At 46.8% G+C, this 23490-nt stretch overlaps 1 protein-coding gene across 4 annotated transcripts in view; it reads left to right on the top strand.

The window, feature by feature from the left end:
• DENND5B (DENN domain containing 5B) overlaps positions 1 to 23490 on the top strand; it is a 517562-nt gene that overhangs the window by 385598 nt on the left and 108474 nt on the right. For all 4 annotated transcript variants that reach the window (XM_069228198.1, XM_069228199.1, XM_069228197.1 and 1 more), the window contains one exon: positions 12476 to 12621. In XM_069228198.1, coding sequence (XP_069084299.1) covers positions 12476 to 12621 — 146 coding nt within the window. The remainder of the gene's footprint in view (positions 1 to 12475; positions 12622 to 23490) is intronic.

Genomic DNA, 23490 nt, shown 5'->3' with positions numbered 1-23490 from the left:
GGTAGTCGCACGGTTCAGGGTGCTTATGTTTGACCTCGTATGTGACATTTCATGGTTTCGTTGTAGCTAGAGTGACTCTTTATCGCAAGTAATAACAAGGAATAAAGTGCATTTAAATTACACCCTTTGAGCAAGGAGAATTTCTAAAAAATATTCTTGAAACTGCTGAAAAACACCAGAAATGTAAGGTCATTAACCTACTGCTCCTTTCTAAGATCGTACTGCCAAACATTTGTCATCATAAGGTGTGTGCTGTTATTTATAGTTACCTGAAGGGGAAAGACCAACAAAATGATAGAATAAAAATATTCTATCAGTCCTTTTTTTTATTTTATTTTTTAAGCAAGGTTTTTGTCCCCGATGCTTCCCCAGTCCCCTATTCTGACATGCACCCACCATTGCACTCATTTTTTGAGTGCAGTTCTACTGGACTTACCTGTAGTAACCATAAGCCTAATTGTTGCTGCCTGAGCCATCTTCAAATCAGATGTGCTGGGTCCACTGGGCTATGGACTGTGGTGATTACTGTGGTGTACCTGTGCTGTTTACTATTACTGTGATGTAGCTGTGCTGAGTATCCTCACTGTGGTGTAGCTGTGCTGATTGCACACAGGCTGTACCCGGTGCTTACCATTGAAGGAGCCAGTTTTGAATCTGGTCTTGCAGAGCAGTCTTCCACACTGGCTGCTACTGGTTAAGGCCAGTTCTGCGCATGGCTGCCTAATTTCATCTGCTTCCATCATCGTACTGGCAGATAAGCAGGCTCCATGTCTCTCTCGCAGGCTTTTTCCCCAGTGAAGACGGTCTTCTCGGCTGACTTAGTCCGTCTACAAGCCATTTTTACAAAAGTGACATCTCGTTCTTTTGTGTCACAGTGCAGGAGACAAGGGACAACAAAGCAAACTCGTGTCTCTTCATTGTGTGCAGAGATGCACGTATGTCCACTCTATCAAAGAAATATACTTCTGTATCTATTCTTTATAATATAAAGTGCCTAAACGGAGGCGCCAGCTGGTGGTTGCTTGGAAGACGCTATACAAATCACAACACCATCATATGTAATGAAACAATTACCTTTGTAGCCTTCCGGGTCCAGCTATTCACGGTCCCCTGGATGCCATAGAGCTGATTGTGAGAATATCTATGCTAGGAAGGTATTCATTCAGTTTATTGTTCCAGTCTTGAAAGCAGATAGGACTTATGTCTTTTTGACTTCATGATATAGCATGCAGACGGGCGCTCCAGGACTCCACAAAGGCATAGCAACGGCATATAAACACTACAAGTATAACACATCCTACTGTCAAAACACTGTTGGAAGGGCCCCAGTATTTCATATAATCTCACCAAAAATAATCGTCTAACACAAAATAGTATTCACCCAGGAAAGTTGATTTATGTGAGGCTGGGGCAGTCATAGCGTGTTTCTGTGTGTGTGTGTGTGAGCACCAGTCGCAAATTTAGTCCTTCTCCTCTCTGCAGGCTTCTAGTTTAATTTACACTCTAATTCCAATCTGTGCTGCTAAACTGAGAAAGCAGCGCCGTTCTGTTTCTCTTGTGCTCCTGGGTGGGGGAAGAGTAATTTCCTTTCCCTCGTCCTGATAAATGGGCATATATCAAACAGCAGCCCTGCCTAGTTCTACGCATCAGGGGGAAGACTAACGCATTTTAGTGCTGGTGTCCACATCAAGATCTAAAATGCATTAGTCACACAACTATAGCGCCCGACTACCCCACAAGGCGTGCTCTTTGACGAGCTTCTGCCTCACTTGTTTACTTAGCAGTAGGGATGATCCAGTCTTTTGCTGTGTGCCCTTTTGTATTTCAGTGGCACAATCTGCAACAGCTCTCTGTAATTAAGGACTGCCACTACAGTTTGAGTCAATTTTAAATGTAATCCAAATTGTATCCATAATAGGCTAATCTATGAATGGTGCCCTTAGGAGAGCAGATCTGGTCTTTTGATACTCCCACATTCCTTTTACCACCTTTACAAAGTATGCTTAGTTATACGCCCCTCCAAAGCCCTAGTGCATCTAATGTAAATTAGTCTAATACGCACGGTCTTTAGTGAACCTTGGTTCTTTCTCATGCTTTCCAAGGTGCATTTTCTGTCAGGAACAATGGTTAGAGCTGCTGACTTTGGAACTGAGGGGAACCAGATTCGAGACTTATAGTTGGCTCAAAATCCTGTGATTATTAGCAAATCATTTAAACACCCCCACCTCCCCCCACATAAATGACTGTGGCCTTGTGTAATGTAACTGGTGCTCATATAAACCATGGCGCTCATTGAAGTACTCCAATACAGAGTTTATGCTATATAAAATAAAATAAAAATGTTTGTGGCACTGAGGCCCTTAAAACAACAAATCTAAATCTGCAGAGGGTGAGTCAGCAACAAAAAGTAATTCCTGCAAGTGTTTTTCCAGGTCCATCTGTGATGCGATCCAAGCTGGGTCTTTTATTTGAATTCTGGGACTTGTAGTCTTGTTTATTCCATTATAAACCAGGACTAAAAGTCTCAGAATTCAAATAATAAAAACCTGGGTTGAAGTAGCCCATCACCCCTGGACATGGGAAACTTAGTAGCTGTGAAGATTGTTTCAGATTGTTTGAAATATCTTTATATTATTGGTAGTTGGATAGTACTTTCAGCCATTGTCATGGCACTGTAGTACTGTCTTTGTCTGTACATAACTAAATAGACCATCATTTAATAATATGTGGTGCAATTTGATTGTTGAGAGTAGATATTTTATTTACTCTTTAGTTTTGAATGGGATTTTGTAAATGTATGTAGTAAAGTGCAGTGCTCTACACAGTCAAGTAACATGATCAAATTAAATTTCATACGACACAGGCAAATGATTTGTATTAATCACCCATATGCTGATCCTGAGCGTATTCAGCATGTCTGCCTGCAACATGATTCCAGACCGACATAGTGCCTTAGCTGGATCAGGGGCTGGGGTCGCAGGCACTGTGCCTGGTGGTGTTCTCCAGTAATCGGTGGGAGATGCACTCTTTTACATTGGAAAACCTCAACTGGTTAATGTCTGTCTGCAGATGTCTTTCTGTGTGGACCCAGAGAGAAGCAGAATTGAATTCTTGTTGACGCAGTAGGGAATAGTGACTTGTCTACAGTGCTACGAGGTCCCGTCCTGCGACGGAGAAAGCACTTTGACTGTGTAAGTCATTAATTGTAATATTGTAAAAGTTGAATGTCACTTAGTGTCACAGAATTGGCTCTAGAATGTCACTCCTAAGTACACTGAAACCATAGAAATGTCACACATAACCAACCTGAAAACTTGGCTGGTATGAAGCAGTGCAGCCGTAAATGGCACAGGCCACAGTATCAAGGACGTTAAGCTGTGAAAACGCCTATAAACCCCATCGCAAAGAGCGCCTGAGGCGCTGTATGGACCTGCATTGAAGATATTAGTAAGGGCTGTTTACCTGGCATAAAATAGCACTTCCCTAAAGAAGGGTTGCGAATGTTTTATATACGACTAATGCATTTTAGTTTGGTGATGTGAACACCAGCACTGTAATGCACTAGTGTAACTCCTGATGCTTGGTACTTGGCAGGGCTGTAGTCTCTGTCATCATTCACAGTGAGGTTAGCCAATGACTGAAGTGGGCTGACCTATCGCCCCATGCAGTATGCTGTAGTTAATGGAAGACAAATGTGACTGACACACTAATGGATCAATTAATAAAGAGGGCTGGCTGAAAGCGTCTATACATATAATAATTTGAGTAAAATCACAAAATCTGATAGAGACTTCTAGTTGCAGATTCCTTACCTTAGAATTTCTCCCAGGCGTCAGTCTGGATCTGGAGATTTTTCTTCGAGCAGTACCCCTTGTGTGCCGTTATGTGGTGTAGGTCGACTCTGCGTCCATCGTTAGTGTCATGGTAACCGGATATGATGTCGCAGGTGATATATAGGTGCAACCCCGCCCCGGCGCACTGACTTAGTTTTTTCTTTCCACACCAGCCTACGAGCAGATCCTTACGGTCACTTTATAACTGGCCTTTCAACTTTTTGTCGGAGTGTTTTTTTATGTCGTCAAGGAAGACCGGCTTCAAGCACTGTGCCTCCTGTCGTCGCATGTCATTGACGGATCAGCATCTGGTGGGTCTGTGGTGCTTGGAGCAGGACCTGAAGTCGAGCTTAGACTGCCAGGCCATAAACCCAAAGGCTTTGAGGTGGCAGTCCCTAAAGCTGCTTGCAGCCCGGCGTCTGGCCCGGCATCATTCCACTCGAGAGGAAGGTCCAAGACAGCTTGCGGAGTCATCACCACTCCTCCTAGTCTCATTCGAAATCGTCAGGAAATTCAGGTAAGCAAGCCGAAGAAGCACAAGCATTCTTCGACTTCATCCTGTCGGTTGGGCAAGGCAATGCAGCCGAAGGACCATCCTTGCTCTAGGCCTCCGTCTTTGGAGCCTATTTCTGGGTCAGCTCTGCATCTCCCTGAATTTCCAGGAGCTGGAGCCACCCCTGCCAAACTGAAGGAATTATACAGGGCCATGCGCCTCATCTTTGGGAAGACTGGCCCTCATTCTTATGGGTACGAGTTAGATGAAAGTAGGTCACTGGACCCTTTAGAATTCCACTTCAAGACCCTGTAGACTGGGCTCAGGAAGTGGGTGAAGCCAGCAGTCTGGCTACCTCCCCTGATGCTGGTATACTTTCTCCCCTTACCCTTGGCTATGGAAGAGGGGGCTTCTTACTTCATGGTGGTGCAGAGAGAGTCCGAGGTCTTGGTCATCGAGCTGCCTTCGGTGGCTTTCAGGACCAATCTCCTGACTGAGGTACTTCAGCTTGGGGCTTCCACTTTAGAACCCCTTTTACCCTTCAATGAAGCCCTCACGGATGTCCTGGTGGGGACCTGGTCCAAACCCAGCATAGAGGCTGCTGTTACTAGGGCAATAGTCCACCGCCATAGGCCTGCGGCTAACGGCCCGCTTTCCTGACCCAACACCCTACCCCCAAGAGCTTGGTCATCCAAGCCTCAACATCCCATGGTGCATTCCCTTCCGTTCCCCCGGATATGGAATCAGAGGCTGAACCACCTTGGAAAGAAGCTGTTTTCTTCCTCCAGCCTGGCTTTGTGGTCCATGAACACTGCATGCCTTTTGGGCTGCTACATCCATACTTTTTGCGACACGGTCGTACAAGTGCTGTCACAGGTCCCAAAGGAGGCCCAGGCCATTCTTTTGCAGGCTGTTGTTGATGAGACGCAGCCAAGTTCACAATCAGATGTGGGCTGGATACGACTGACGCTATAGGTAGAGTGGTTGCTTTCGACGGTGGCCTTGAGGTGCCATGAATGGTTAGGTACATCTGGCTTTTCAGGGGATGTCAATCCACTCTGATGGGCATGCCCTTTCATGGCACCCGTCTCTTCGAGGACAAAGCAGACTCTGCACTTGAGCGCTTTAAGGAGTCCCGGGCTGCGTCCCAATCCTTTGGCCGTTTTTGCTGCTACTTACCCACCTCAGTTTGCTTTTCACCCTTTTCGTGGCTAAGGAAGGAGTGCCCAGCCACACCCGTTCCCCGCCAGCCACCGCGCCTTGCATGCTGCTCAGCCTCTGCGGGGCCAGGGACGTGGGATCTGGCATCCGTGTGGATCGCATGATGAAGGATCACCTGGCACTTCTCTGTGAGGAGGTTACAGCTCTCTTGCCACAAGTAGGTTGTGGTTGTTATTACTTTTCTGTTGCCCAAAAAGGACAAGGGCCTCCGCCCTATCCTCGACCTCCATTTCCTCTATCTCTTGGAAAAGTTCAAAATGCTCACTCTGGTTCAGGTCCTATCTGCCTTGGACCCAGGAGACTGGATAGTAGCATTGGACTTGCAGGACACTTATATACGTACCTCCGTTCTGCCGGCCCACAGACGTTACTTGCGGTTCGTGGTAGGTCACAAGCATTTTTAGTTCACTATGCTCCCCTTTGGCCTTACCATTGCCACTCTGGTTTTCACCAAAGTGATGGCGGTGGTCGCTGCTCATCTGTGCAGTTTAGGGTGTTGAATCTTCCCCTACCTCGACAACTGGCTGTTGAAGGTGGGCTCGTCCCAGACTGTCATCTCCCACCCCCAGACTATGGTGTACCTCCTGCATTCGCTGAGTTTCAATATAAACATTCCACCTGACTCAGACGCTCCCTTTCACTGGAGCTGTCCTGGACACAGTGCGGTTTCGGGCTTAGCCTTCCAAACAGTGAGTCCATGAAATTCAGGCTATGATACCGATGTTTCTACCTCTGTCCTTGATTTCGATGAGAATGACTCTGAGACTGCAGGACCTCATCGCTTCCTGCATCCTGCTGGTGACTCATGCCAAATGGCATATGCAGGCTCTGCAGTGGGAACTGAAGTTCCAGTCGGCGCAGCATCAGGGGAGTCTCTCTGACATATTCCAAATCTTAGAGGGGTCTGTGCAAGATCTGCAGTGGTGGCTTTTGAACCGTGTTTGGGTCAGAAGCAGATCCCTCTCCCTTCCCCAACCAGATGCAACGGTAGTGATGGGGCAGCAACATGGGAGAGGCGGGGATCAGAAGCATCTGTTCTCTGGCAGAGTCCTAGCTCCATAGCAACCTTTTGGAGCTCAGGGCGATCAGACTATGTAAGGAAATTCCTTCCTTGGCATGGTTACCCCCTAACTTTTTGCCTTTTGTTGATTCCAGTTATGATTGAAAGTGTGCTGGGACCCTACTAACCAGGCCCCAGCACCAGTGTTCTTTTGCTAAACTTTACCTTTGTTCCCACAATTGGCACAGCCCTGGCACACAGCTAAGTCCCTTGTTAATGGTACCCCTGGTTCCCATGGGCCCTGTGTCCAGGGTGGGTCTCTAAGGGCTGCAGCATGTATTATGCCACCCTGGGGACCCCTTCACAAAGCACATGCACACTGCCTCACAGCTTGTGTGTGCTGGTGGGGAGAAAATGACTAAGTCGACGTGGCACTCCCCTCAGGGTGCCATGCCCGCCTCTCACTGCCTGTGGCATAGGTAAGACACCCCTCTAGCAGGCCTTAGAGACACAAGGCAGGGTGCACTATACCACAGGTGAGGGCATAGGTGCATGAGCACTATGCCCCTACAGTGTCTAAGCCAAACCTTAGACATTGTAAGTATAGGGTAGTCATAAAGAGTATATGGTCTGGGAGTCTGTCAACCCCACAGTTCCATAATTGCTACACTGAAATCTGGGAAGCTTAGTATCAAACTTCTCAGCACAATAAATGCACACTGATGCCTGTTTTGAATTTATTGTAAAATACACCCAGTGGGCATTGTAGAGATGCCCCCTGAATACCAGTCTGACTTCTAGAGTGATAGGCTGACCAATTTCTGCCAGCCTGCCACAACCCAACAAGTTTCTGGCCACATGGGGTGAGTGCCTTTGTCACTCTGGCCAGGAACAAAGTCTGTACTGGGTGGAGGTGCTTCCCACCTCCCCCTGCAGGAACTGTAACACCTGGCTGTGAGCCTCAAAGGCTCCTGTCTGTTGTTACAGCACCCCAGGACATCCCAGTTACTGGAGATGGCCGCCCCTCCGGACACAGCCCCAACTTATGGTGGCAAGTCCAGAGGAGATCATGAGAAAAACAAGGAGTCGTTACCTACCAGTCAGGACAGCCCCTAAGGTGCCCTGAGCTGAGGTGACCCCTGCCTTTAGAAATCCTCCATCTTGAGTTTGGACTATTCCCCCAATAGGAATAGGGATGTGCCCCCCTCCCCTTAGGGATGAGGCACATAGAGGGTGTAGCCACCCTCAAGGACAGTAGCCATTGGCTACTGCCCCCAGTCCTAAACACACCCCTAAATTTAGTATTTAGAGGCGACCCTGAACCCAGGAAATTACATTCCTGCAACCTGAAGAAAGAAGGACTGCTGACCTGAAAGCCCATCAGAGATGACGGAGACACCAACTGACTTGGCCCCAGCCCTACCAGCCTGTCTCCAGACTCAAAGAACCTGCACGGCGATGTACCCAGCGGGACCAGTGACCTCTGAGGACTCGGAGGACTGCCCTGTACCTAAAGGACCAAGAAACTCCCGAGAACAGCTGCACTGTTCTGAAACTGCAACAACTTTGCAACTTTGAAACAACTTTAAAGAGACTCTCACTTCCCGCCAGAAGCGTGAGTCTTCACACTCTGCATCCGACGCCCCCGGCTCGATTCCAGGACAACAAACACCGCAGAGAGGACCCCCAGGCGACTCCAACGACGTGGGCACCCTTAGTCGACCCCCCTGCACCCACACAGCAATGCCTGCAGAGAGGATCCAGAGGCTCCCCCTGATCGTAACTGCCTGGTAACAAAGGAACCCGACCCCTGGACCAAGCACTGCACCCACAGCCCCAGGACCGAGAGGAACCACCTACCAGTGCAGGAGTGACCAGCAGGCAATCCTCATCCTAGCCCAGTCGGTGGCTGGCCCGAGAAGCACCCCTGTGCCCTGCCTTCATTGCCTCAGTGACTCCCGGGTCCCTCCATTGCTTTCTATAGCAAACCCGACGCCTCCTTTGCCTACTGCACCCGGCCGCCCCTTGTGCAGCTGAGGGTGTGTTTTGTGGGTGTGTGTGTGTGTGTCCCAGTGCTCAACAAAACCCTCCTGGTATGCTCCCCGAGGGTGCAGGTAGTTACCTGTAAGCAGACTAGGACCGGAGCACCCCTGTTCTTCATAGGTGCCTGTGTGTTTTGGGCCCTCCTTTGACCTCTGCACCTGACTTGGCCCTGTGTTGCTGGTGCTGTGGCTTTGGGGTTACCTTGAACCCTCCAACGGTGGACTGCCTGTTCCCAGGAGACTAACTGTGTAAGTGCTTTACTTACCTGAGAAACCTAACCCCAGGAACTGTTGATTTTTGCAGTGTCCACTTTTAAAATAGCTATTTGCCATTTTTACCAAAACTGTGTGTACTACTGTTTTACATCAACGTTCTATACTTAGCTGGGTGAAGTACCTTGCATTTTATGTACTTACTTCAAATCTTGAATCTTGTGGTTCTAAAATAAAGAAAATATATTTTTCTATATAAAAATTATTGGCCTGGAGTTAAGTCTTCGAGTGTGTGTCCCTCATTTATTGCCTGTGTGTGTACAACAAATGCTTAACACTACCCTCTGATAAGCCTACTGCTCGACCACACTACCACAAAGTAGAGCATTAGTATTATCTAATTATGCCACTATCATCCTCTAAGGGGAACCCTTGGACTCTGTGCACACTATCTCTCACTTTGATATAGTATATACAGAGCCAACTTCCTACAGACTAGCATTGAAAGCATTCCTTCTCTCTCTCAAAGGAAAAGCGGTGCAGGTGTTCACGGACAGCACCACTGCAATGTGGTACTGCAACAAGCAGGGTGGGGTGGAGTTGTGGACTTTGTCAGGAGGCTCTCTGCCTCTGGACATGGCTGGAACATCCGGGCATATCCCTGGTGGTTCAACATCTGGCAGGGTCTCTGAACGTCAGTAGACAAACTAAGCTGTCAATGCCTGGTCGATCACCAATGAAGCCCCCATCCGAGGTAGGGCAAGGTCTCTTTTAGCAGTGGGGAGAGCCTTGGTTAAATCTGTTTGCCTCTGCAGAGAACGTGTAAAGACCTCTGTTTTGTGCATTGCAGTTTCTAAGGTGGCACTCGCTCAACTATGCTTTTCGGTCTTGAGTGGAACTCTGGCCTCCTGTATGCCTTTCCGCCAATACCTTTTCTGCCCAGAGTTCTCAAGAAGATCGAGAATGACTGGGCCCAAATCATTCTTGTAGATCCTGGCTGGGTACAAAGAGTATGGTATGCTGAGCTCTTGAACATGGCCTTCAGTCCTCCGCTCAGACTGCCCCTTCAGGAATATCTTGTGTCGCAGCAGTGGGGGTCGGTTCTCCACCCGAACCTGCCCAGTCTCCTTCGCCTTGAGTGGAGATTGAACGGCGGCAGTTGACAGCTTTTGACCTTCCACCTGAAGTTGGTGATGTTACCTTGGCAGTCCGATGCCCTTCCACCAAAATGGTATACGCCTATCATTGGAGCAAGTTTGTGGCATGGTGTACAGACAAGTCTGTTGACCCCCCACTCTGCCCCTCTTTCTGCTGTTTTTTTGTTTGTTCTTTTTTTGGCCCAGCAGGGCTCTGCTCTGGGCTCTCTAAAAGGTTATGTCTGCCTTCTCAGCTTTCTTCCGATTGCCTGAGCAACCCTCCTTGTTTGAATATCCCATTGTTAGATGATTTCTTAAGGGCCTTACCCATCTCTTTCCTCTTTCTCTGTTCATAATGCCCCAATGGTATCTGAACTCAGTTCTTACTTATCTGATATGTGCTCCCTTTGAGCCACTTCTCAACTGCCCTCTTTGCCTGCTTACTCTGAAAACTATTTTCCTTGTAGCTATCATCTCTGCCCACAGAGTTAGTGAGCTGCAGGCTCTTTCTTCGAAGCCACCTGTCATCTCCATCCACCCTGACAAGGTGGTGCTTCGTACTAGGGCTTCTTTTCTGCCTAAAGTGGTCACGTCTTTTCATCTAGGCCAATCACACACCTTACCTACTTTTTACGCACCCCCACATCCTTCTACGGAAGAGGAAAGACTCCACCATCTGGACTTAATAAGATTGTTGGCGTCCTATCTTGATCATACAAAAGAGTTCTGAGTGGATGATCAACTCTTTGTGGGTTATGTGGGTGCGAAGAAAGGTCAGGCAGTGCAAAAAAGGTCCATCTCTGGATGGATAGTCCTCTGCATTAAAATGTGCTACACATTGGCTGGAAAGCAACCCTGGGAGGGCGTGCGTGCTCATTCGATCAGAGCAACAGCTGCAACCACTGCATTAGCATACAGAGTTCCAGTCCTGGACATATGCCAGGCAGCGGTGTGGGCATCTTTGCACGCGTTTACTAAACACTACTGCCCGGACAGTCAGGGCCGAAGGGATTGGGCACTTTGCCTGTTCGGTCCTGCAGGACTTCCTAGCATGATTTTGGTTTGCAAACCCACCTCTGGGGATGGTATTGCATGGATAGCTATTATAAGGAAAAGAATCTGCAACTAGAAATCTCTATCAGATGAACAAGTTACTTACCTTCGGTAATGAATTATCTGGTAGAGACATATTCTAGTTGCAGATTCCTTACCGATGCACCCATTCTCCCTGCTCTGCAAACTGATTTCTAGGGACCAGGGACTTCCCTTTTAGGGCCCCGGTTCTGGCGCACCAGAGTTAATGTACTTCATGGCTCTGTGTTTCTGATGTAGAAAGTCGTGAAAAGAAACTGATGTCAGCGCGCTGGGGTGGTGCCTTTATACAACCCATGACCTATCCAGTGGCCGTTACGCCAACAACGGATGCGGAGTCAACCAACACCACCTAATGGCACGCAAGGGTACTGCTCGAAGAAAAGTCTCCTGATCCACACTGATGCTTGGGTGAAATTCTAACGTAAGGAATCTGCAACTAGAATATGTCTCTACCAGATAATTTGTTCTTAAAGGTAAGTAACTTATTCGTCTTGAATAACGCAGGGCTTAAAATTATGTTTGGAATGTATTCTGATTCGTGACGACCTATTAAAGGCGGCTATTTCCACTGTATGTGAACACTGCCTCTTGGTGCACAGCAGCGGGAACTGACAACAAAATAGGCATAAATGCAAATCTGTGGGTTTTTTTACCACGCTTTTTATCCTTACTTTGCTTTGCCTGCCTCCCCATTAAAATACTTTGTGACTATTCCCAAGCTCAGCTGCAAATGTGGGGCAGTAGCAAGTGTTTTATGTTCCTTGTAACAGTCATTTTGTATGGAAAATATTTCAAGCCTCGTGTTCAGAAGCATTTCACGGGTTCTTACTTAAAGTTTTTATTAAGAGAACACAAGGCCCACAGTATCAAACCACTTTCAAGCGAGCAGGAAGTAAGACTAAAAAATATATCGTAAAATAAAAAAAAACACATAATGTAGGCCTTTTCCTTTGAAAAATATTTCCGGATGAAGGGCATGCTTTGTTTGCATTGTGTTGTGTTTATATAGAAGGCTTCAAGCAAATCATCATTTGTCCTTTTCTCTTCATACATGTTCTTATTGGAAGGATTACATTTTTCAAAGGCGTAGGATTCTGCTTTCGCACATTTGTCTAAATAGTACATCAGGATGACATCCCAGGCGCTGATAAGAAACAACTACGATTTTATTTGTTAGAGAAGTGATTGTGGGATTTTGAAACTTTGCTCTAGATTTCTTACCACAATGTTGTTATACGGGTGGAATAAGGTCTCCGTGTGCATGTTTTCTCTGCCCTTGCCGGCTATTCTTCTTGATGCTGTAATAAAGTGTACTGTTTTTGCTGTGATACGTTGAATTTGACTAATTTAAATATTCAATGTATATTATTTTGAAAACATCGTTAAGCTCTATAAACGTTACAAAAACAAATATGTATGTATATATATTTGTTCATTTTTAGTGATTCCATACAGAGCAGTCATTATCCCAATAAAAAAGATAAGCAATTCAATCACTACTTCCAACCCTTGGATTTGTGTCTCTGGAGAACTTGGCGACACTGGAGTCATGCAGATTCCAAAGAATCATCTGGAAATGACCTTTGAGGTTCGTCTTATCTTGCAATTATTACACTTTTTGTCTTATACCTGTTCTTTTTTACATTTATTTTGAGTTTTTCTTAGGCGAGACAGAGAATCAGTGCTTCTGTACATTTTACCTGAGACTGGCAAAACCAGAAAAAATAATCATGGATGTAGTTGCAAAAATAAACTTCTAGAAAAAATATTTGGTACTATTTGGAACTTTAGGAGAAATGCAATATAAGAGCATTTCATGAAAGGGAAGGAAATGGTTACCTGTTCGTGCATTAGGCAGTTAAACTAGGAGGTGTTTGTGTATGTTATTTTTCATCCCACAGAGGGGTAGTTTTTTTTTATAACAATATACACATCGTCTAGCCAACACAAGAAGGGAGTTGGGTTGACCTGCGTATAGAAAATCAAATGGCTTATCAATAAAGTGATAACTACATGTTCGATGGCATCTGTCGCTGTAGATACGCATGTTCTGCAATAGCTCGCCATCTGGTGTTTGGCCGGAGTGTTACAAGTTGTTTTTCTTCGAAGAAGTCTTTCGAGTCACGGGACCGAGTGACTCCTCCTTTTGTCTCCATTGCGCATGGGCGTCGACTCCATCTTCGATTGTTTTTTTTCCGCCATCGGGTTCGGACGTGTTCCTGTCGCTCCGAGTTTCGGAACGGAAAATTAGCTAATTTCGGAAGATTTTCGTCGGTATTGTTGCGTTCGGGATCGGCGTACTTACATTCAACACCGCATCGAAGATCGAAGAGCTCCGGTGCCCTTCGGGGTAGTTTTTCGATCCTCCGTCGGGGCCTGGTCGGCCCGACCGCGTGCTGAAGAACGCCGATGGAACGGACCCCGTTTCGTTTCTGCCCCAAATGCCACAATAAATACCCCTACACAGACCAACACTTGGTCTGCAACCTGTGCCTGTCACCTGAGCACAGCGAAGACACCTGCGAGGCCTGTCGTGCGTTCCGGTCCCGAAAAACACTCCGAGACCGTCGAGCCAGAAGACTTCAGATGGCGTCCGCACCGACAGCCCAACGGGAGTTCGAGGAACAGGAAGAGGAAGGTACCTTCTCGATCCAAGACTCAGACTCCGAAGGATTCGACGATACACAAACCGTGAGTAAGACGTCAAAAACCACACAGAGAAACATTTACAAGGCCCAGGGGACGCCACTGCCACCAGGCCATGGCTCGACCCATAAATTCGGTGACCGACCGCCGGCACCGAAAAAGGCCCAAACAGTGCCGAGATCGTCCGACTCCGGTCGAGACACCGGCACGCAGCCTTCTCGGGACCGAGAAAGTGCTGGAGACAAGCCTCGACACCGAGATGCCGGTGTGGACACGGCTCGACGCCGAGACAGCGGCACCGAAACAGATCGACGCCGAGAGGTTTCGGCCCCGAAAAGGAAAAAAGTCACCTCGGAGCCGAAAAAACACGCAGACAAAGTTTCGATGCCGAAACAAACTGCAAGCGACCCAGCTTCAGGCTCTTATACAGAAGAGCACTCGCTAACCTCCCAAATGCAGAAGCATAGGTTTGAGGAAGAGCTACAAGCAACTGATGTGGACCATACGCAAAAGCGTATCTTCATTCAGCAGGGGACAGGAAAAATAAGCACCCTTTCCCCCATTAGGAGAAAGAGGAGGTTGGAGTTCCAGACGGAACAAACACCACAACCAAAAGTGGTGAAAAGAGTTACACCACCACCCTCTCCTCCGCCCGTGATTGACGTTTCACCAGCACAAACTCCATCACACACCCCAGCTCACCCCACCATGAGCCAGGGTGACCAAGATCAGGACGCATGGGACCTATACGACGCCCCAGTGTCCGATAACAGCCCGGAGGCATACCCTACAAAGCCATCTCCACCAGAAGACAGCACCGCGTACTCTCAGGTGGTGGCTAGAGCAGCACAATATCACAATGTAAGCCTCCACTCAGAACAGGTCGAGGATGATTTCTTGTTCAACACACTCTCCTCCACCCACAGCTCATACCAAAGCCTGCCTATGCTCCCTGGTATGCTCTGGCACGCAAAAGACATATTTAAGGAGCCGGTCAAAAGTAGGGCAATCACACCAAGGGTGGAAAAAAAGTATAAGCCGCCTCCTACGGACCCGGTTTTCATCACTACACAGCTGCCACCAGACTCTGTTGTTGTAGGAGCAGCTAGGAAAAGGGCCAACTCCCACACATCTGGAGATGCACCACCCCCAGATAAAGAAAGCCGCAAGTTCGATGCAGCTGGTAAGAGAGTCGCAGCACAAGCTGCAAACCAGTGGCGCATCGCGAACTCCCAGGCACTACTTGCGCGCTATGACAGAGCCCACTGGGACGAGATGCAACATCTCATTGAACATCTGCCCAAGGACTTACAAAATAGGGCAAAGCAAGTGGTCGAGGAAGGACAGACCATTTCCAACAACCAGATCCGCTCCTCCATGGACGCTGCAGATACAGCTGCACGGACAATTAATACATCTGTAACTATCAGAAGGCATGCATGGCTCCGAACGTCTGGATTTAAACCAGAGATTCAACAAGCAGTTCTCAATATGCCTTTTAATGAAAAAGAACTGTTCGGTCCAGAAGTGGACACAGCGATTGAGAAACTCAAAAAAGATACGGACACTGCCAAAGCCATGGGCGCACTCTACTCCCCGCAGAGCAGAGGGAATTACAGCACATTCCGTAAAACGCCCTTTCGAGGGGGGTTTCGAGGTCAAAGCACACAAGCCAGCACCTCACAAGCCACACCGTCCAGTTACCAGGGACAGTATAGAGGAGGTTTTCGGGGACAATATAGAGGAGGGCAATTCCCTAGAAATAGAGGAAGATTTCAAAGCCCCAAAGCCCCTACTACTAAACAGTGACTCACAGGTCACTCACCCCCTCCACACAACACCAGTGGGGGGAAGAATAGGTCATTATTACAAAGCATGGGAGGAAATCACTACAGACACTTGGGTTCTAGCAATTATCCAACATGGTTATTGCATAGAATTTCTACAATTCCCTCCAAACATACCACCAAAAGCACAAAATTTAACAACACACCATTCCAATCTCCTGGAGATAGAAGTGCAGGCACTATTGCAAAAGAATGCAATCGAATTAGTGCCAAACACACAAATAAACACAGGAGTTTACTCACTGTACTTTCTGATACCAAAGAAGGACAAAACACTGAGACCAATCCTAGACCTCAGAGTAGTGAACACTTTCATCAAATCAGACCACTTCCACATGGTCACACTACAAGAAGTATTGCCATTGCTAAAACTGCACGACTACATGGCAACTTTAGACCTCAAGGATGCTTATTTCCATATACCAATACACCCATCGCACAGGAAATACCTAAGGTTTGTATTCAAAGGAATACATTACCAATTCAAGGTACTGCCTTTCGGATTAACAACCGCACCAAGAGTCTTTACCAAATGTCTAGCGGTAGTCGCAGCACACATAAGAAGGCAGCAGATACATGTGTTCCCATATCTAGACGACTGGCTAATCAAGGCCCATTCGTTAATAGAGTGCTCAAATCACACAAATCATATCATACAAACCCTCTTCAAACTAGGGTTCACCGTCAATTTCACAAAATCCAAAATTCTGCCACGCAAGGTACAACAATACCTGGGAGCCATAATAGACACATCAAAAGGAGTAGCCACTCCAAGTCCACAAAGAATTCAAAATTTCAACACCATCATACAACGCATGTATCCAACACAAAAGATACAAGCAAAGATGGTATTACAACTCCTAGGCATGATGTCATCATGCATAGCCATTGTCCCAAACGCAAGACTGCACATGAGGCCCTTACAACAATGCCTAGCATCACAGTGGTCTCAAGCACAGGGTCACCTTCTAGATCTGGTGTTAATAGACCGCCAAACTTACCTCTCGCTTCTGTGGTGGAACAACATAAATTTAAACAAGGGGCGGCCTTTCCAAGACCCAGTGCCACAATACGTAATAACAACAGATGCTTCCATGACAGGGTGGGGAGCACACCTCGATCAACACAGCATACAAGGACAATGGAACGTACATCAAACAAAACTGCATATCAATCACCTAGAACTTCTAGCAGTTTTTCAAGCACTAAAAGCTTTCCAACCAATAATAGTTCACAAATACATTCTCGTCAAAACAGACAACATGACAACAATGTATTATCTAAACAAGCAGGGGGGGACGCACTCCACGCAGTTAAGCCTGCTAGCACAAAAAATTTGGCATTGGGCAATTCACAACCAAATTCGCCTAATTGCACAGTTTATACCAGGGATACAAAATCAACTCGCAGACAATCTCTCTCGAGATCACCAACAGGTCCACGAATGGGAAATTCACCCCCAAATTCTGAACACTTATTTCAAACTCTGGGGAACACCTCAGATAGACTTGTTTGCGACAAGGGAGAACGCAAAATGCCAAAACTTCGCATCCAGATACCCACACAAACAATCCCAAGGCAATGCCCTATGGATGAACTGGTCAGGGATATTTGCTTACGCTTTTCCTCCTCTCCCTCTCCTTCCTTACCTGGTAAACAAACTCAGTCAAAGCAAACTCAAACTCATATTGATAGCACCAACTTGGGCAAGGCAACCCTGGTACACAACGCTGCTAGACCTATCAGTGGTACCCTGCATCAAATTGCCCAACAGGCCAGATCTGTTGACACAGCACAACCAAAAGATCAGACACCCAGATCCAGCATCGCTGAATCTAGCAATCTGGCTCCTGAAATCCTAGAATTCGGGCACTTACAACTTACCCAAGAATGTATGGAAGTCATAAAACAAGCAAGAAGGCCATCCACCAGGCACTGCTATGCAAGTAAATGGAAGAGGTTTGTTTGCTACTGCCATATTAATCAAATACAACCATTACACACAACTCCAGAACATGTAGTGGGTTACTTGCTTCACTTACAAAAATCTAACCTAGCTTTCTCTTCCATTAAGATTCACCTTGCAGCAATATCTGCATACCTGCAAACTACCTATTCAACTTCCCTATATAAAATACCAGTCATTAAAGCATTCATGGAGGGCCTTAGGAGAATTATACCACCAAGAACACTACCTGTTCCTTCATGGAACCTAAATGTTGTCCTAACTAGACTTATGGGTCCACCTTTTGAACCCATGCACTCCTGCGACATACAGTTCCTAACCTGGAAGGTGGCATTTCTCATCGCCATTACTTCCCTAAGAAGAGTAAGCGAGATTCAGGCGTTTACTATACAGGAACCTTTTATACAACTACTCAAAAATAAAGTCGTCCTAAGGACCAATCCTAAATTTTTGCCAAAGGTTATTTCACCGTTCCATCTAAATCAAACAGTGGAACTTCCAGTGTTCTTTCCACAGCCAGATACCGTAGCTGAAAGGGCACTACATACATTAGATGTCAAAAGAGCATTAATGTATTACATTGACAGAACAAAAAACATCAGAAAGACTAAACAACTCTTTATTGCATTTCAAAAACCTCACGCAGGAAACCCAATTTCAAAACAAGGTATAGCCAGATGGATAGTTAAATGCATCCAAATCTGCTACCTTAAAGCTAAACGACAGCTGCCCATTACACCAAGGGCACACGCAACCAGAAAGAAAGGTGCTACCATGGCCTTTCTAGGAAACATCCCAATGCAAGAAATATGTAAGGCAGCCACATGGTCTACGCCTCACACATTCACCAAGCACTACTGTGTAGACGTGTTATCCGCACAACAAGCCACAGTAGGTCAAGCCGTATTAAGGACATTATTTCAGACTACTTCCACTCCTACAGGCTGATCCACCGCTTTTGGGGAAATAACTGCTTACTAGTCTATGCAGAACATGCGTATCTACAGCAACAGATGCCATCGAACTGAAAATGTCACTTACCCAGTGTACATCTGTTCGTGGCATCAGTCGCAGTAGATTCGCATGTGCCCACCCGCCTCCCCGGGAGCCTGTAGCAGTTTGGAAGTTACCTTCAATTATTTATATATGTATCATCTCAACCTTAAATAGGTGCATACTTAGTCACTCCATTGCATGGGCACTATTACTACAATTCAACTCCTACCTCACCCTCTGCGGGGGAAAAACAATCGAAGATGGAGTCGACGCCCATGCGCAATGGAGACAAAAGGAGGAGTCACTCGGTCCCGTGACTCGAAAGACTTCTTCGAAGAAAAACAACTTGTAACACTCCGGCCCAACACCAGATGGCGAGCTATTGCAGAACATGCGAATCTACTGCGACTGATGCCACGAACAGATGTACACTGGGTAAGTGACATTTTCATTAAAGCCTGTAAGTCAATTTGGGCGTCAATTGTTGTTCAATCGTAAACTCTTTTTTTGAAAACCATATGTAATAGGATCCAGCATAGTGGGAAGTGGAAGGAAATTGAGTAGCACATTTCATGTTAATCCTTCATGATATTTCCCCGATATTGAAATTGCAGGTTTTCTGCCACATTGTTTGTCTCTTATACATTACCCTGTTTTGCTTGTATGTATTTTAAAACTTTTCAGAATTGAGTTGCACGCAAACACATTGGTTATGTGAAACAATCTGAGATCTTATAATCAAGATTTAGGGCCTGATTACAACTTTGGAGGAGGTGTTAATCCGTCCCAAAAGTGACGGTAAAGTGACGGATATACCACCAGCCGTATTACGAGTCCATTATATCCTACGGAACTCGTAATACGGCTGGTGGTATAGCCGTCACATTTGGGACGGATTAACACCTCCTCCAAAGTTGTAATCAGGCCCTTAATCTTTCATAGAAACTGTGTAATCAGGCATCACATCTATACATCAAGGTTAAAGCATGTGACAATGAACAAAATTGGGAGTGTGAGCTGTTTTGGAATACCAGCTACTCGTAACGATTCGAAACCAAGCAATTCAGAACTTTTCATAGTAAATGTTTGGATATTGATACTGTTAATAGTACGTTATGGAATGTGCTCTCTTACAACATTCAGTCTTTAAAAAAAAAAAAAAAATCTCTTTGGAGCAGCTTACTATCTTTTTAATAGCAGGTAGGATACCTGATGAAAACGTTGTGCTGGGTAGCTAATGAGATCTTTATGATATTTGTAAAATAAATCCTTCTTTTGTGTTTGTCACAGAATTAGAAATGCTTGCTACGTTTGGATTTTTGACAAGGTAGACAACAGGAGCAACCCCCAGAGTCATCAGTTACTTGGAAGTAGTTTGTTGAAATGTGCTTCTGTTTATTTGTATGCTTTATATGGGTTCCTGAATTCTTTCCAGATATTCATGCCACTCTGATCTGTTCCCAGGGACACGCAAAAAGGGTTTTAAGTGATGTGCTCTGGGTTAGTGATATATAACATAAATTGTACATATACTGTATCCCTCTGCCAAGTTATTACTGGATACTTCCAACTGCAGATTCTTCACCTTGTGAATATACCCAGGCTGTGGCTTTACATAAGCTCCTGCAGCCCCCCCATGGTGCTGGGTGGGGCTCCAGGGGGGCCCCTCAGCAAACGCTGTGGGCTCGTGGGGGGGGCTGTCTGTACTTTGCAGCGGGCCCCCCTCAAGTTTCGTTATGTTATTGTCCCCAGGCACCAGCCTGAATCTAGAAGATTAAAAAAGCAGTGCTCCTGAACATCTGCAGGGTGGCGTAGTGCGATTCTGCATCAACTCCATTGTGCAGAAGTGGTGAGTGGGTCGTATATAAGCATCTCCCATGTGTGCTGACATCATGCCTTTTTTTTCTGTGCCTTTAGACGCGGATCCGGAGCTCCGCTGTCTCTGTAAAGAGATTCTTCTGCAAATTTTCCAGTGTGCAAGGGACATGTCTCCACCGAATAGGACATGGTTTAAATCGTGAATGGACTGTCTCAAACAGATGCCTTTGACGTATCCACCAGGTGTGCCTCAAGTGCTTTGGTTCGATGCATGACTCAGAGACCTGTGACAATTGCGCCCAGATGAACCCAAAGGCAATCTGAGACTGTAAAGTTGTTTGTGGTGAAGCACCAAAAAGCTCCACAATGTTCCGTTCTAGATCGAAGTTAAGAGCGTGTATCCGCTCCCAAAGTTATCCTTCTGCAGATCTTCCTTGTGGGAAGGTGCAAGGGCATCACAATGCATCCAAGTCTCACTCCATTTCCCCTGAGCGGCTGTTAAACCCTGAGTTCCCGGGTCCATCAGCAACATCACAGCAGGTTGAAGGATTTCAAGAGGCTATACTGCACATCTTTGGCCTGGTTTCCGCTCCCTCGGGGGGAGGGGGTTTCTGGTTCCAAATTATGAAAGGGAACTCTAGTCCGGTCACAACTGGCGGGTATGTCCTTGACATAGTCTGTGCCCTTTGAACCTAGTTCCATACTTTCATACTTCAGGTTTGTTGCCAAATCTGCGCTTTTCCCTCGATTGTTGATGCCAGCATCAACACCCTGGCACCAGAAGAGGAACTTCAACCCATTGTGGAATCTGACTCTGACCAGGTTGCACCGGGGTCACGTCCAGATCTTGACATGGCACAACTAATACTGAATCCTTCAGACTTCTTCAGATACAGTTCCACTGGCGCCCACACACATACGCTTCAGAAACATTTTGGCATGGACTCCAGCCAGTGCCAGCCATATGGAGACAAAGGGGGTGGGGGTATGGGGAACAGCTTACCTTGCCCTATGTTGAAGACAGTTGGTACATGGACTTGGAGGATGCCAGTGGGCTGGTCATGTCATATAATGCTGGGAGGGTGCCACCACCAGGCCAGGAAAAGAAGATAGTACATCTTACACCACAGTGATTAGGAGAACCACTGAAATACTTGACCTTCAGCTCCCTACTATGAAGGTAACAGCAAACATACTGATTTCCTGCATCCTCGGCCAGCACAGACAGAACCTGCTTTGTCTGTCAGTGAGGCCCTCACTGGCCCAACTTTTGGGCACTTGAGCTAAACCATGCTCAGGCCCCTTGTCAACTGTCAAGTCGCCCATCACCATAAGCCTGCTCCAGGTAACCTGGATTTTTTGATCTCACCCCCAATCCCTGAAAGCTTGGTGGTGCAGGCATCCACTAGCAGGGATTTACGTTTCGGGAAGTCCAGTCCGGTCACAACTGGCAGGTAGGCCCTTGACACAGTCTGCGCCCCTTGAACCTTGTTCCATACTTTCATACTTAGTCTGTTGCGAAACCTGCACTGGTCCCTCGAATGTTGATGCCAGCATCTACACCACTGGCACCAGAAGAGGAACTTCCACCCATTGTGGTATCTGATTCTGACCAGGTTGCGCTGGGGTCACGTCCAGATCTTGACATGGCACAACTAATACTGAAGCCTTCAGACTCTGACACAGTTCCACTGGCGCCCATACACATACACTACATAAAAATTTTGCTTGGACTCCAACCAGAGCCAGTCATATGGAGACAACTGTGGTGGGGGTATGGGGAAGACCTTACCTCGCCCTATGTTGAAGACAGTTGGTACATGGACTTGGAGGATGCCAGTGGGCTGGACAGGTCATATAATGCTGGGAGGGTTTCACCACCAGGCAGCAAAAGAAGAAAGTACTTCTTGCACCACAGTGATAAGGATGACCACTGAATTCCTTGACCTTCACCTCCCTACTATGGGGCTAAAAGCAAATATAGTGACTGATGTCCTGTATCCCTGGCCAGGCACAGACAGACCCTCTTTTGTCTGTCAGTGAGGCCCTCACTGACCACACTTTTGGGCACTTAAACGAAACCACGCCCTGGCCCCCTGTCAACTGCCAAGTCGCTTGTCACCATAAGCCTGCTCCAGGTAACCTGGGTTTCTTGATCCCGTGCCCAATTCCTGAAATCCAGGTGGACCAGGTGATCCTGCCAGGTGGAGCTAAACACAGCAATATCATCTAGATAGACTACACTAAAGGTCTCCAATCCTGCAAGAACTTGGTTGGCCAACCTGTGTAACGTGGCAGGAGCATTCTTTAAACCAAAGGGCACTGAACTGAAAATGCCCATGAGGTGTGGAGAATGCTGTTTTTCATTTGCTCCTGGTGCAGTGCAAATTTGCCACTACCCTGCAGTTAAGTCAGAAGTACTGTGAAACTTTGCTACACCTAGTTTGTCTGTCAGCTCAGGGGCATGGGGTGTACATATGTCTTGGTGACAGAGTTCAGACCTCTGTAGTCCACACAGGGGATGAGGCTTGGGAATTAAGACCACTGAGCTAGCCCAGGGGCTGTCAGAGGGTTCAATGACCCCCAAGTCCAGCTTTGATGCAGTCCTTAACTTGCTCAGACTGCCGATAGGTCATGGATTTGACAGGCAAGCTCTCTCTGGTGTCCACTTCATGGGTACACTAGTGTGTTTGTCCAGGGGTTAAGGAAAAGAGCTCTGCGTACTGTTGCAGGGCATGTCTACAGTCAGCCTGCTTTTGGGCAGTGAGGGTGTCTGAGTAGACAACACCATCAACTGATCCATCTTTAGGACTGTAAGAAAGAAGGTCAGGGAGAGGTTCACTGTCTGCTTCCTGATCCTCATCAGTAACCATCAGCATCGTTACATCAGCCTTGTCACTGAGAAGCTTGAGGCAGTTCACATGGTTCACCCTCTTGGGTGTCCTGCTAGTGCCCAGGTCTACCAAGTAGGTGACCTCACTTTTCTTTTCAATGATAGGGTAAGGGCCAAGCCACCTGTCTTGAAGTCTCCTTGGAGCCACAGGTTCCAGAACCCACACCTTCTGCCCTGATTTCAACTCCACCAGTGCAGCCTTTTGTTCTAACACTGCTTCTGGAGCTGTTGGCTGGCCTCAAGTGTTTTTAAGGCTTTCTCCATGTACTCTGCCATCCTAGAACATAAGCC

Source organism: Pleurodeles waltl, chromosome 4_1 (genome assembly GCF_031143425.1).
Source record: "Pleurodeles waltl isolate 20211129_DDA chromosome 4_1, aPleWal1.hap1.20221129, whole genome shotgun sequence".
In the NCBI taxonomy this organism is placed as follows: domain Eukaryota; kingdom Metazoa; phylum Chordata; class Amphibia; order Caudata; family Salamandridae; genus Pleurodeles; species Pleurodeles waltl.
The sequence above is the reverse complement of the archived record's forward strand: the minus strand, read 5'-3'. Positions and strand labels throughout refer to the sequence as shown.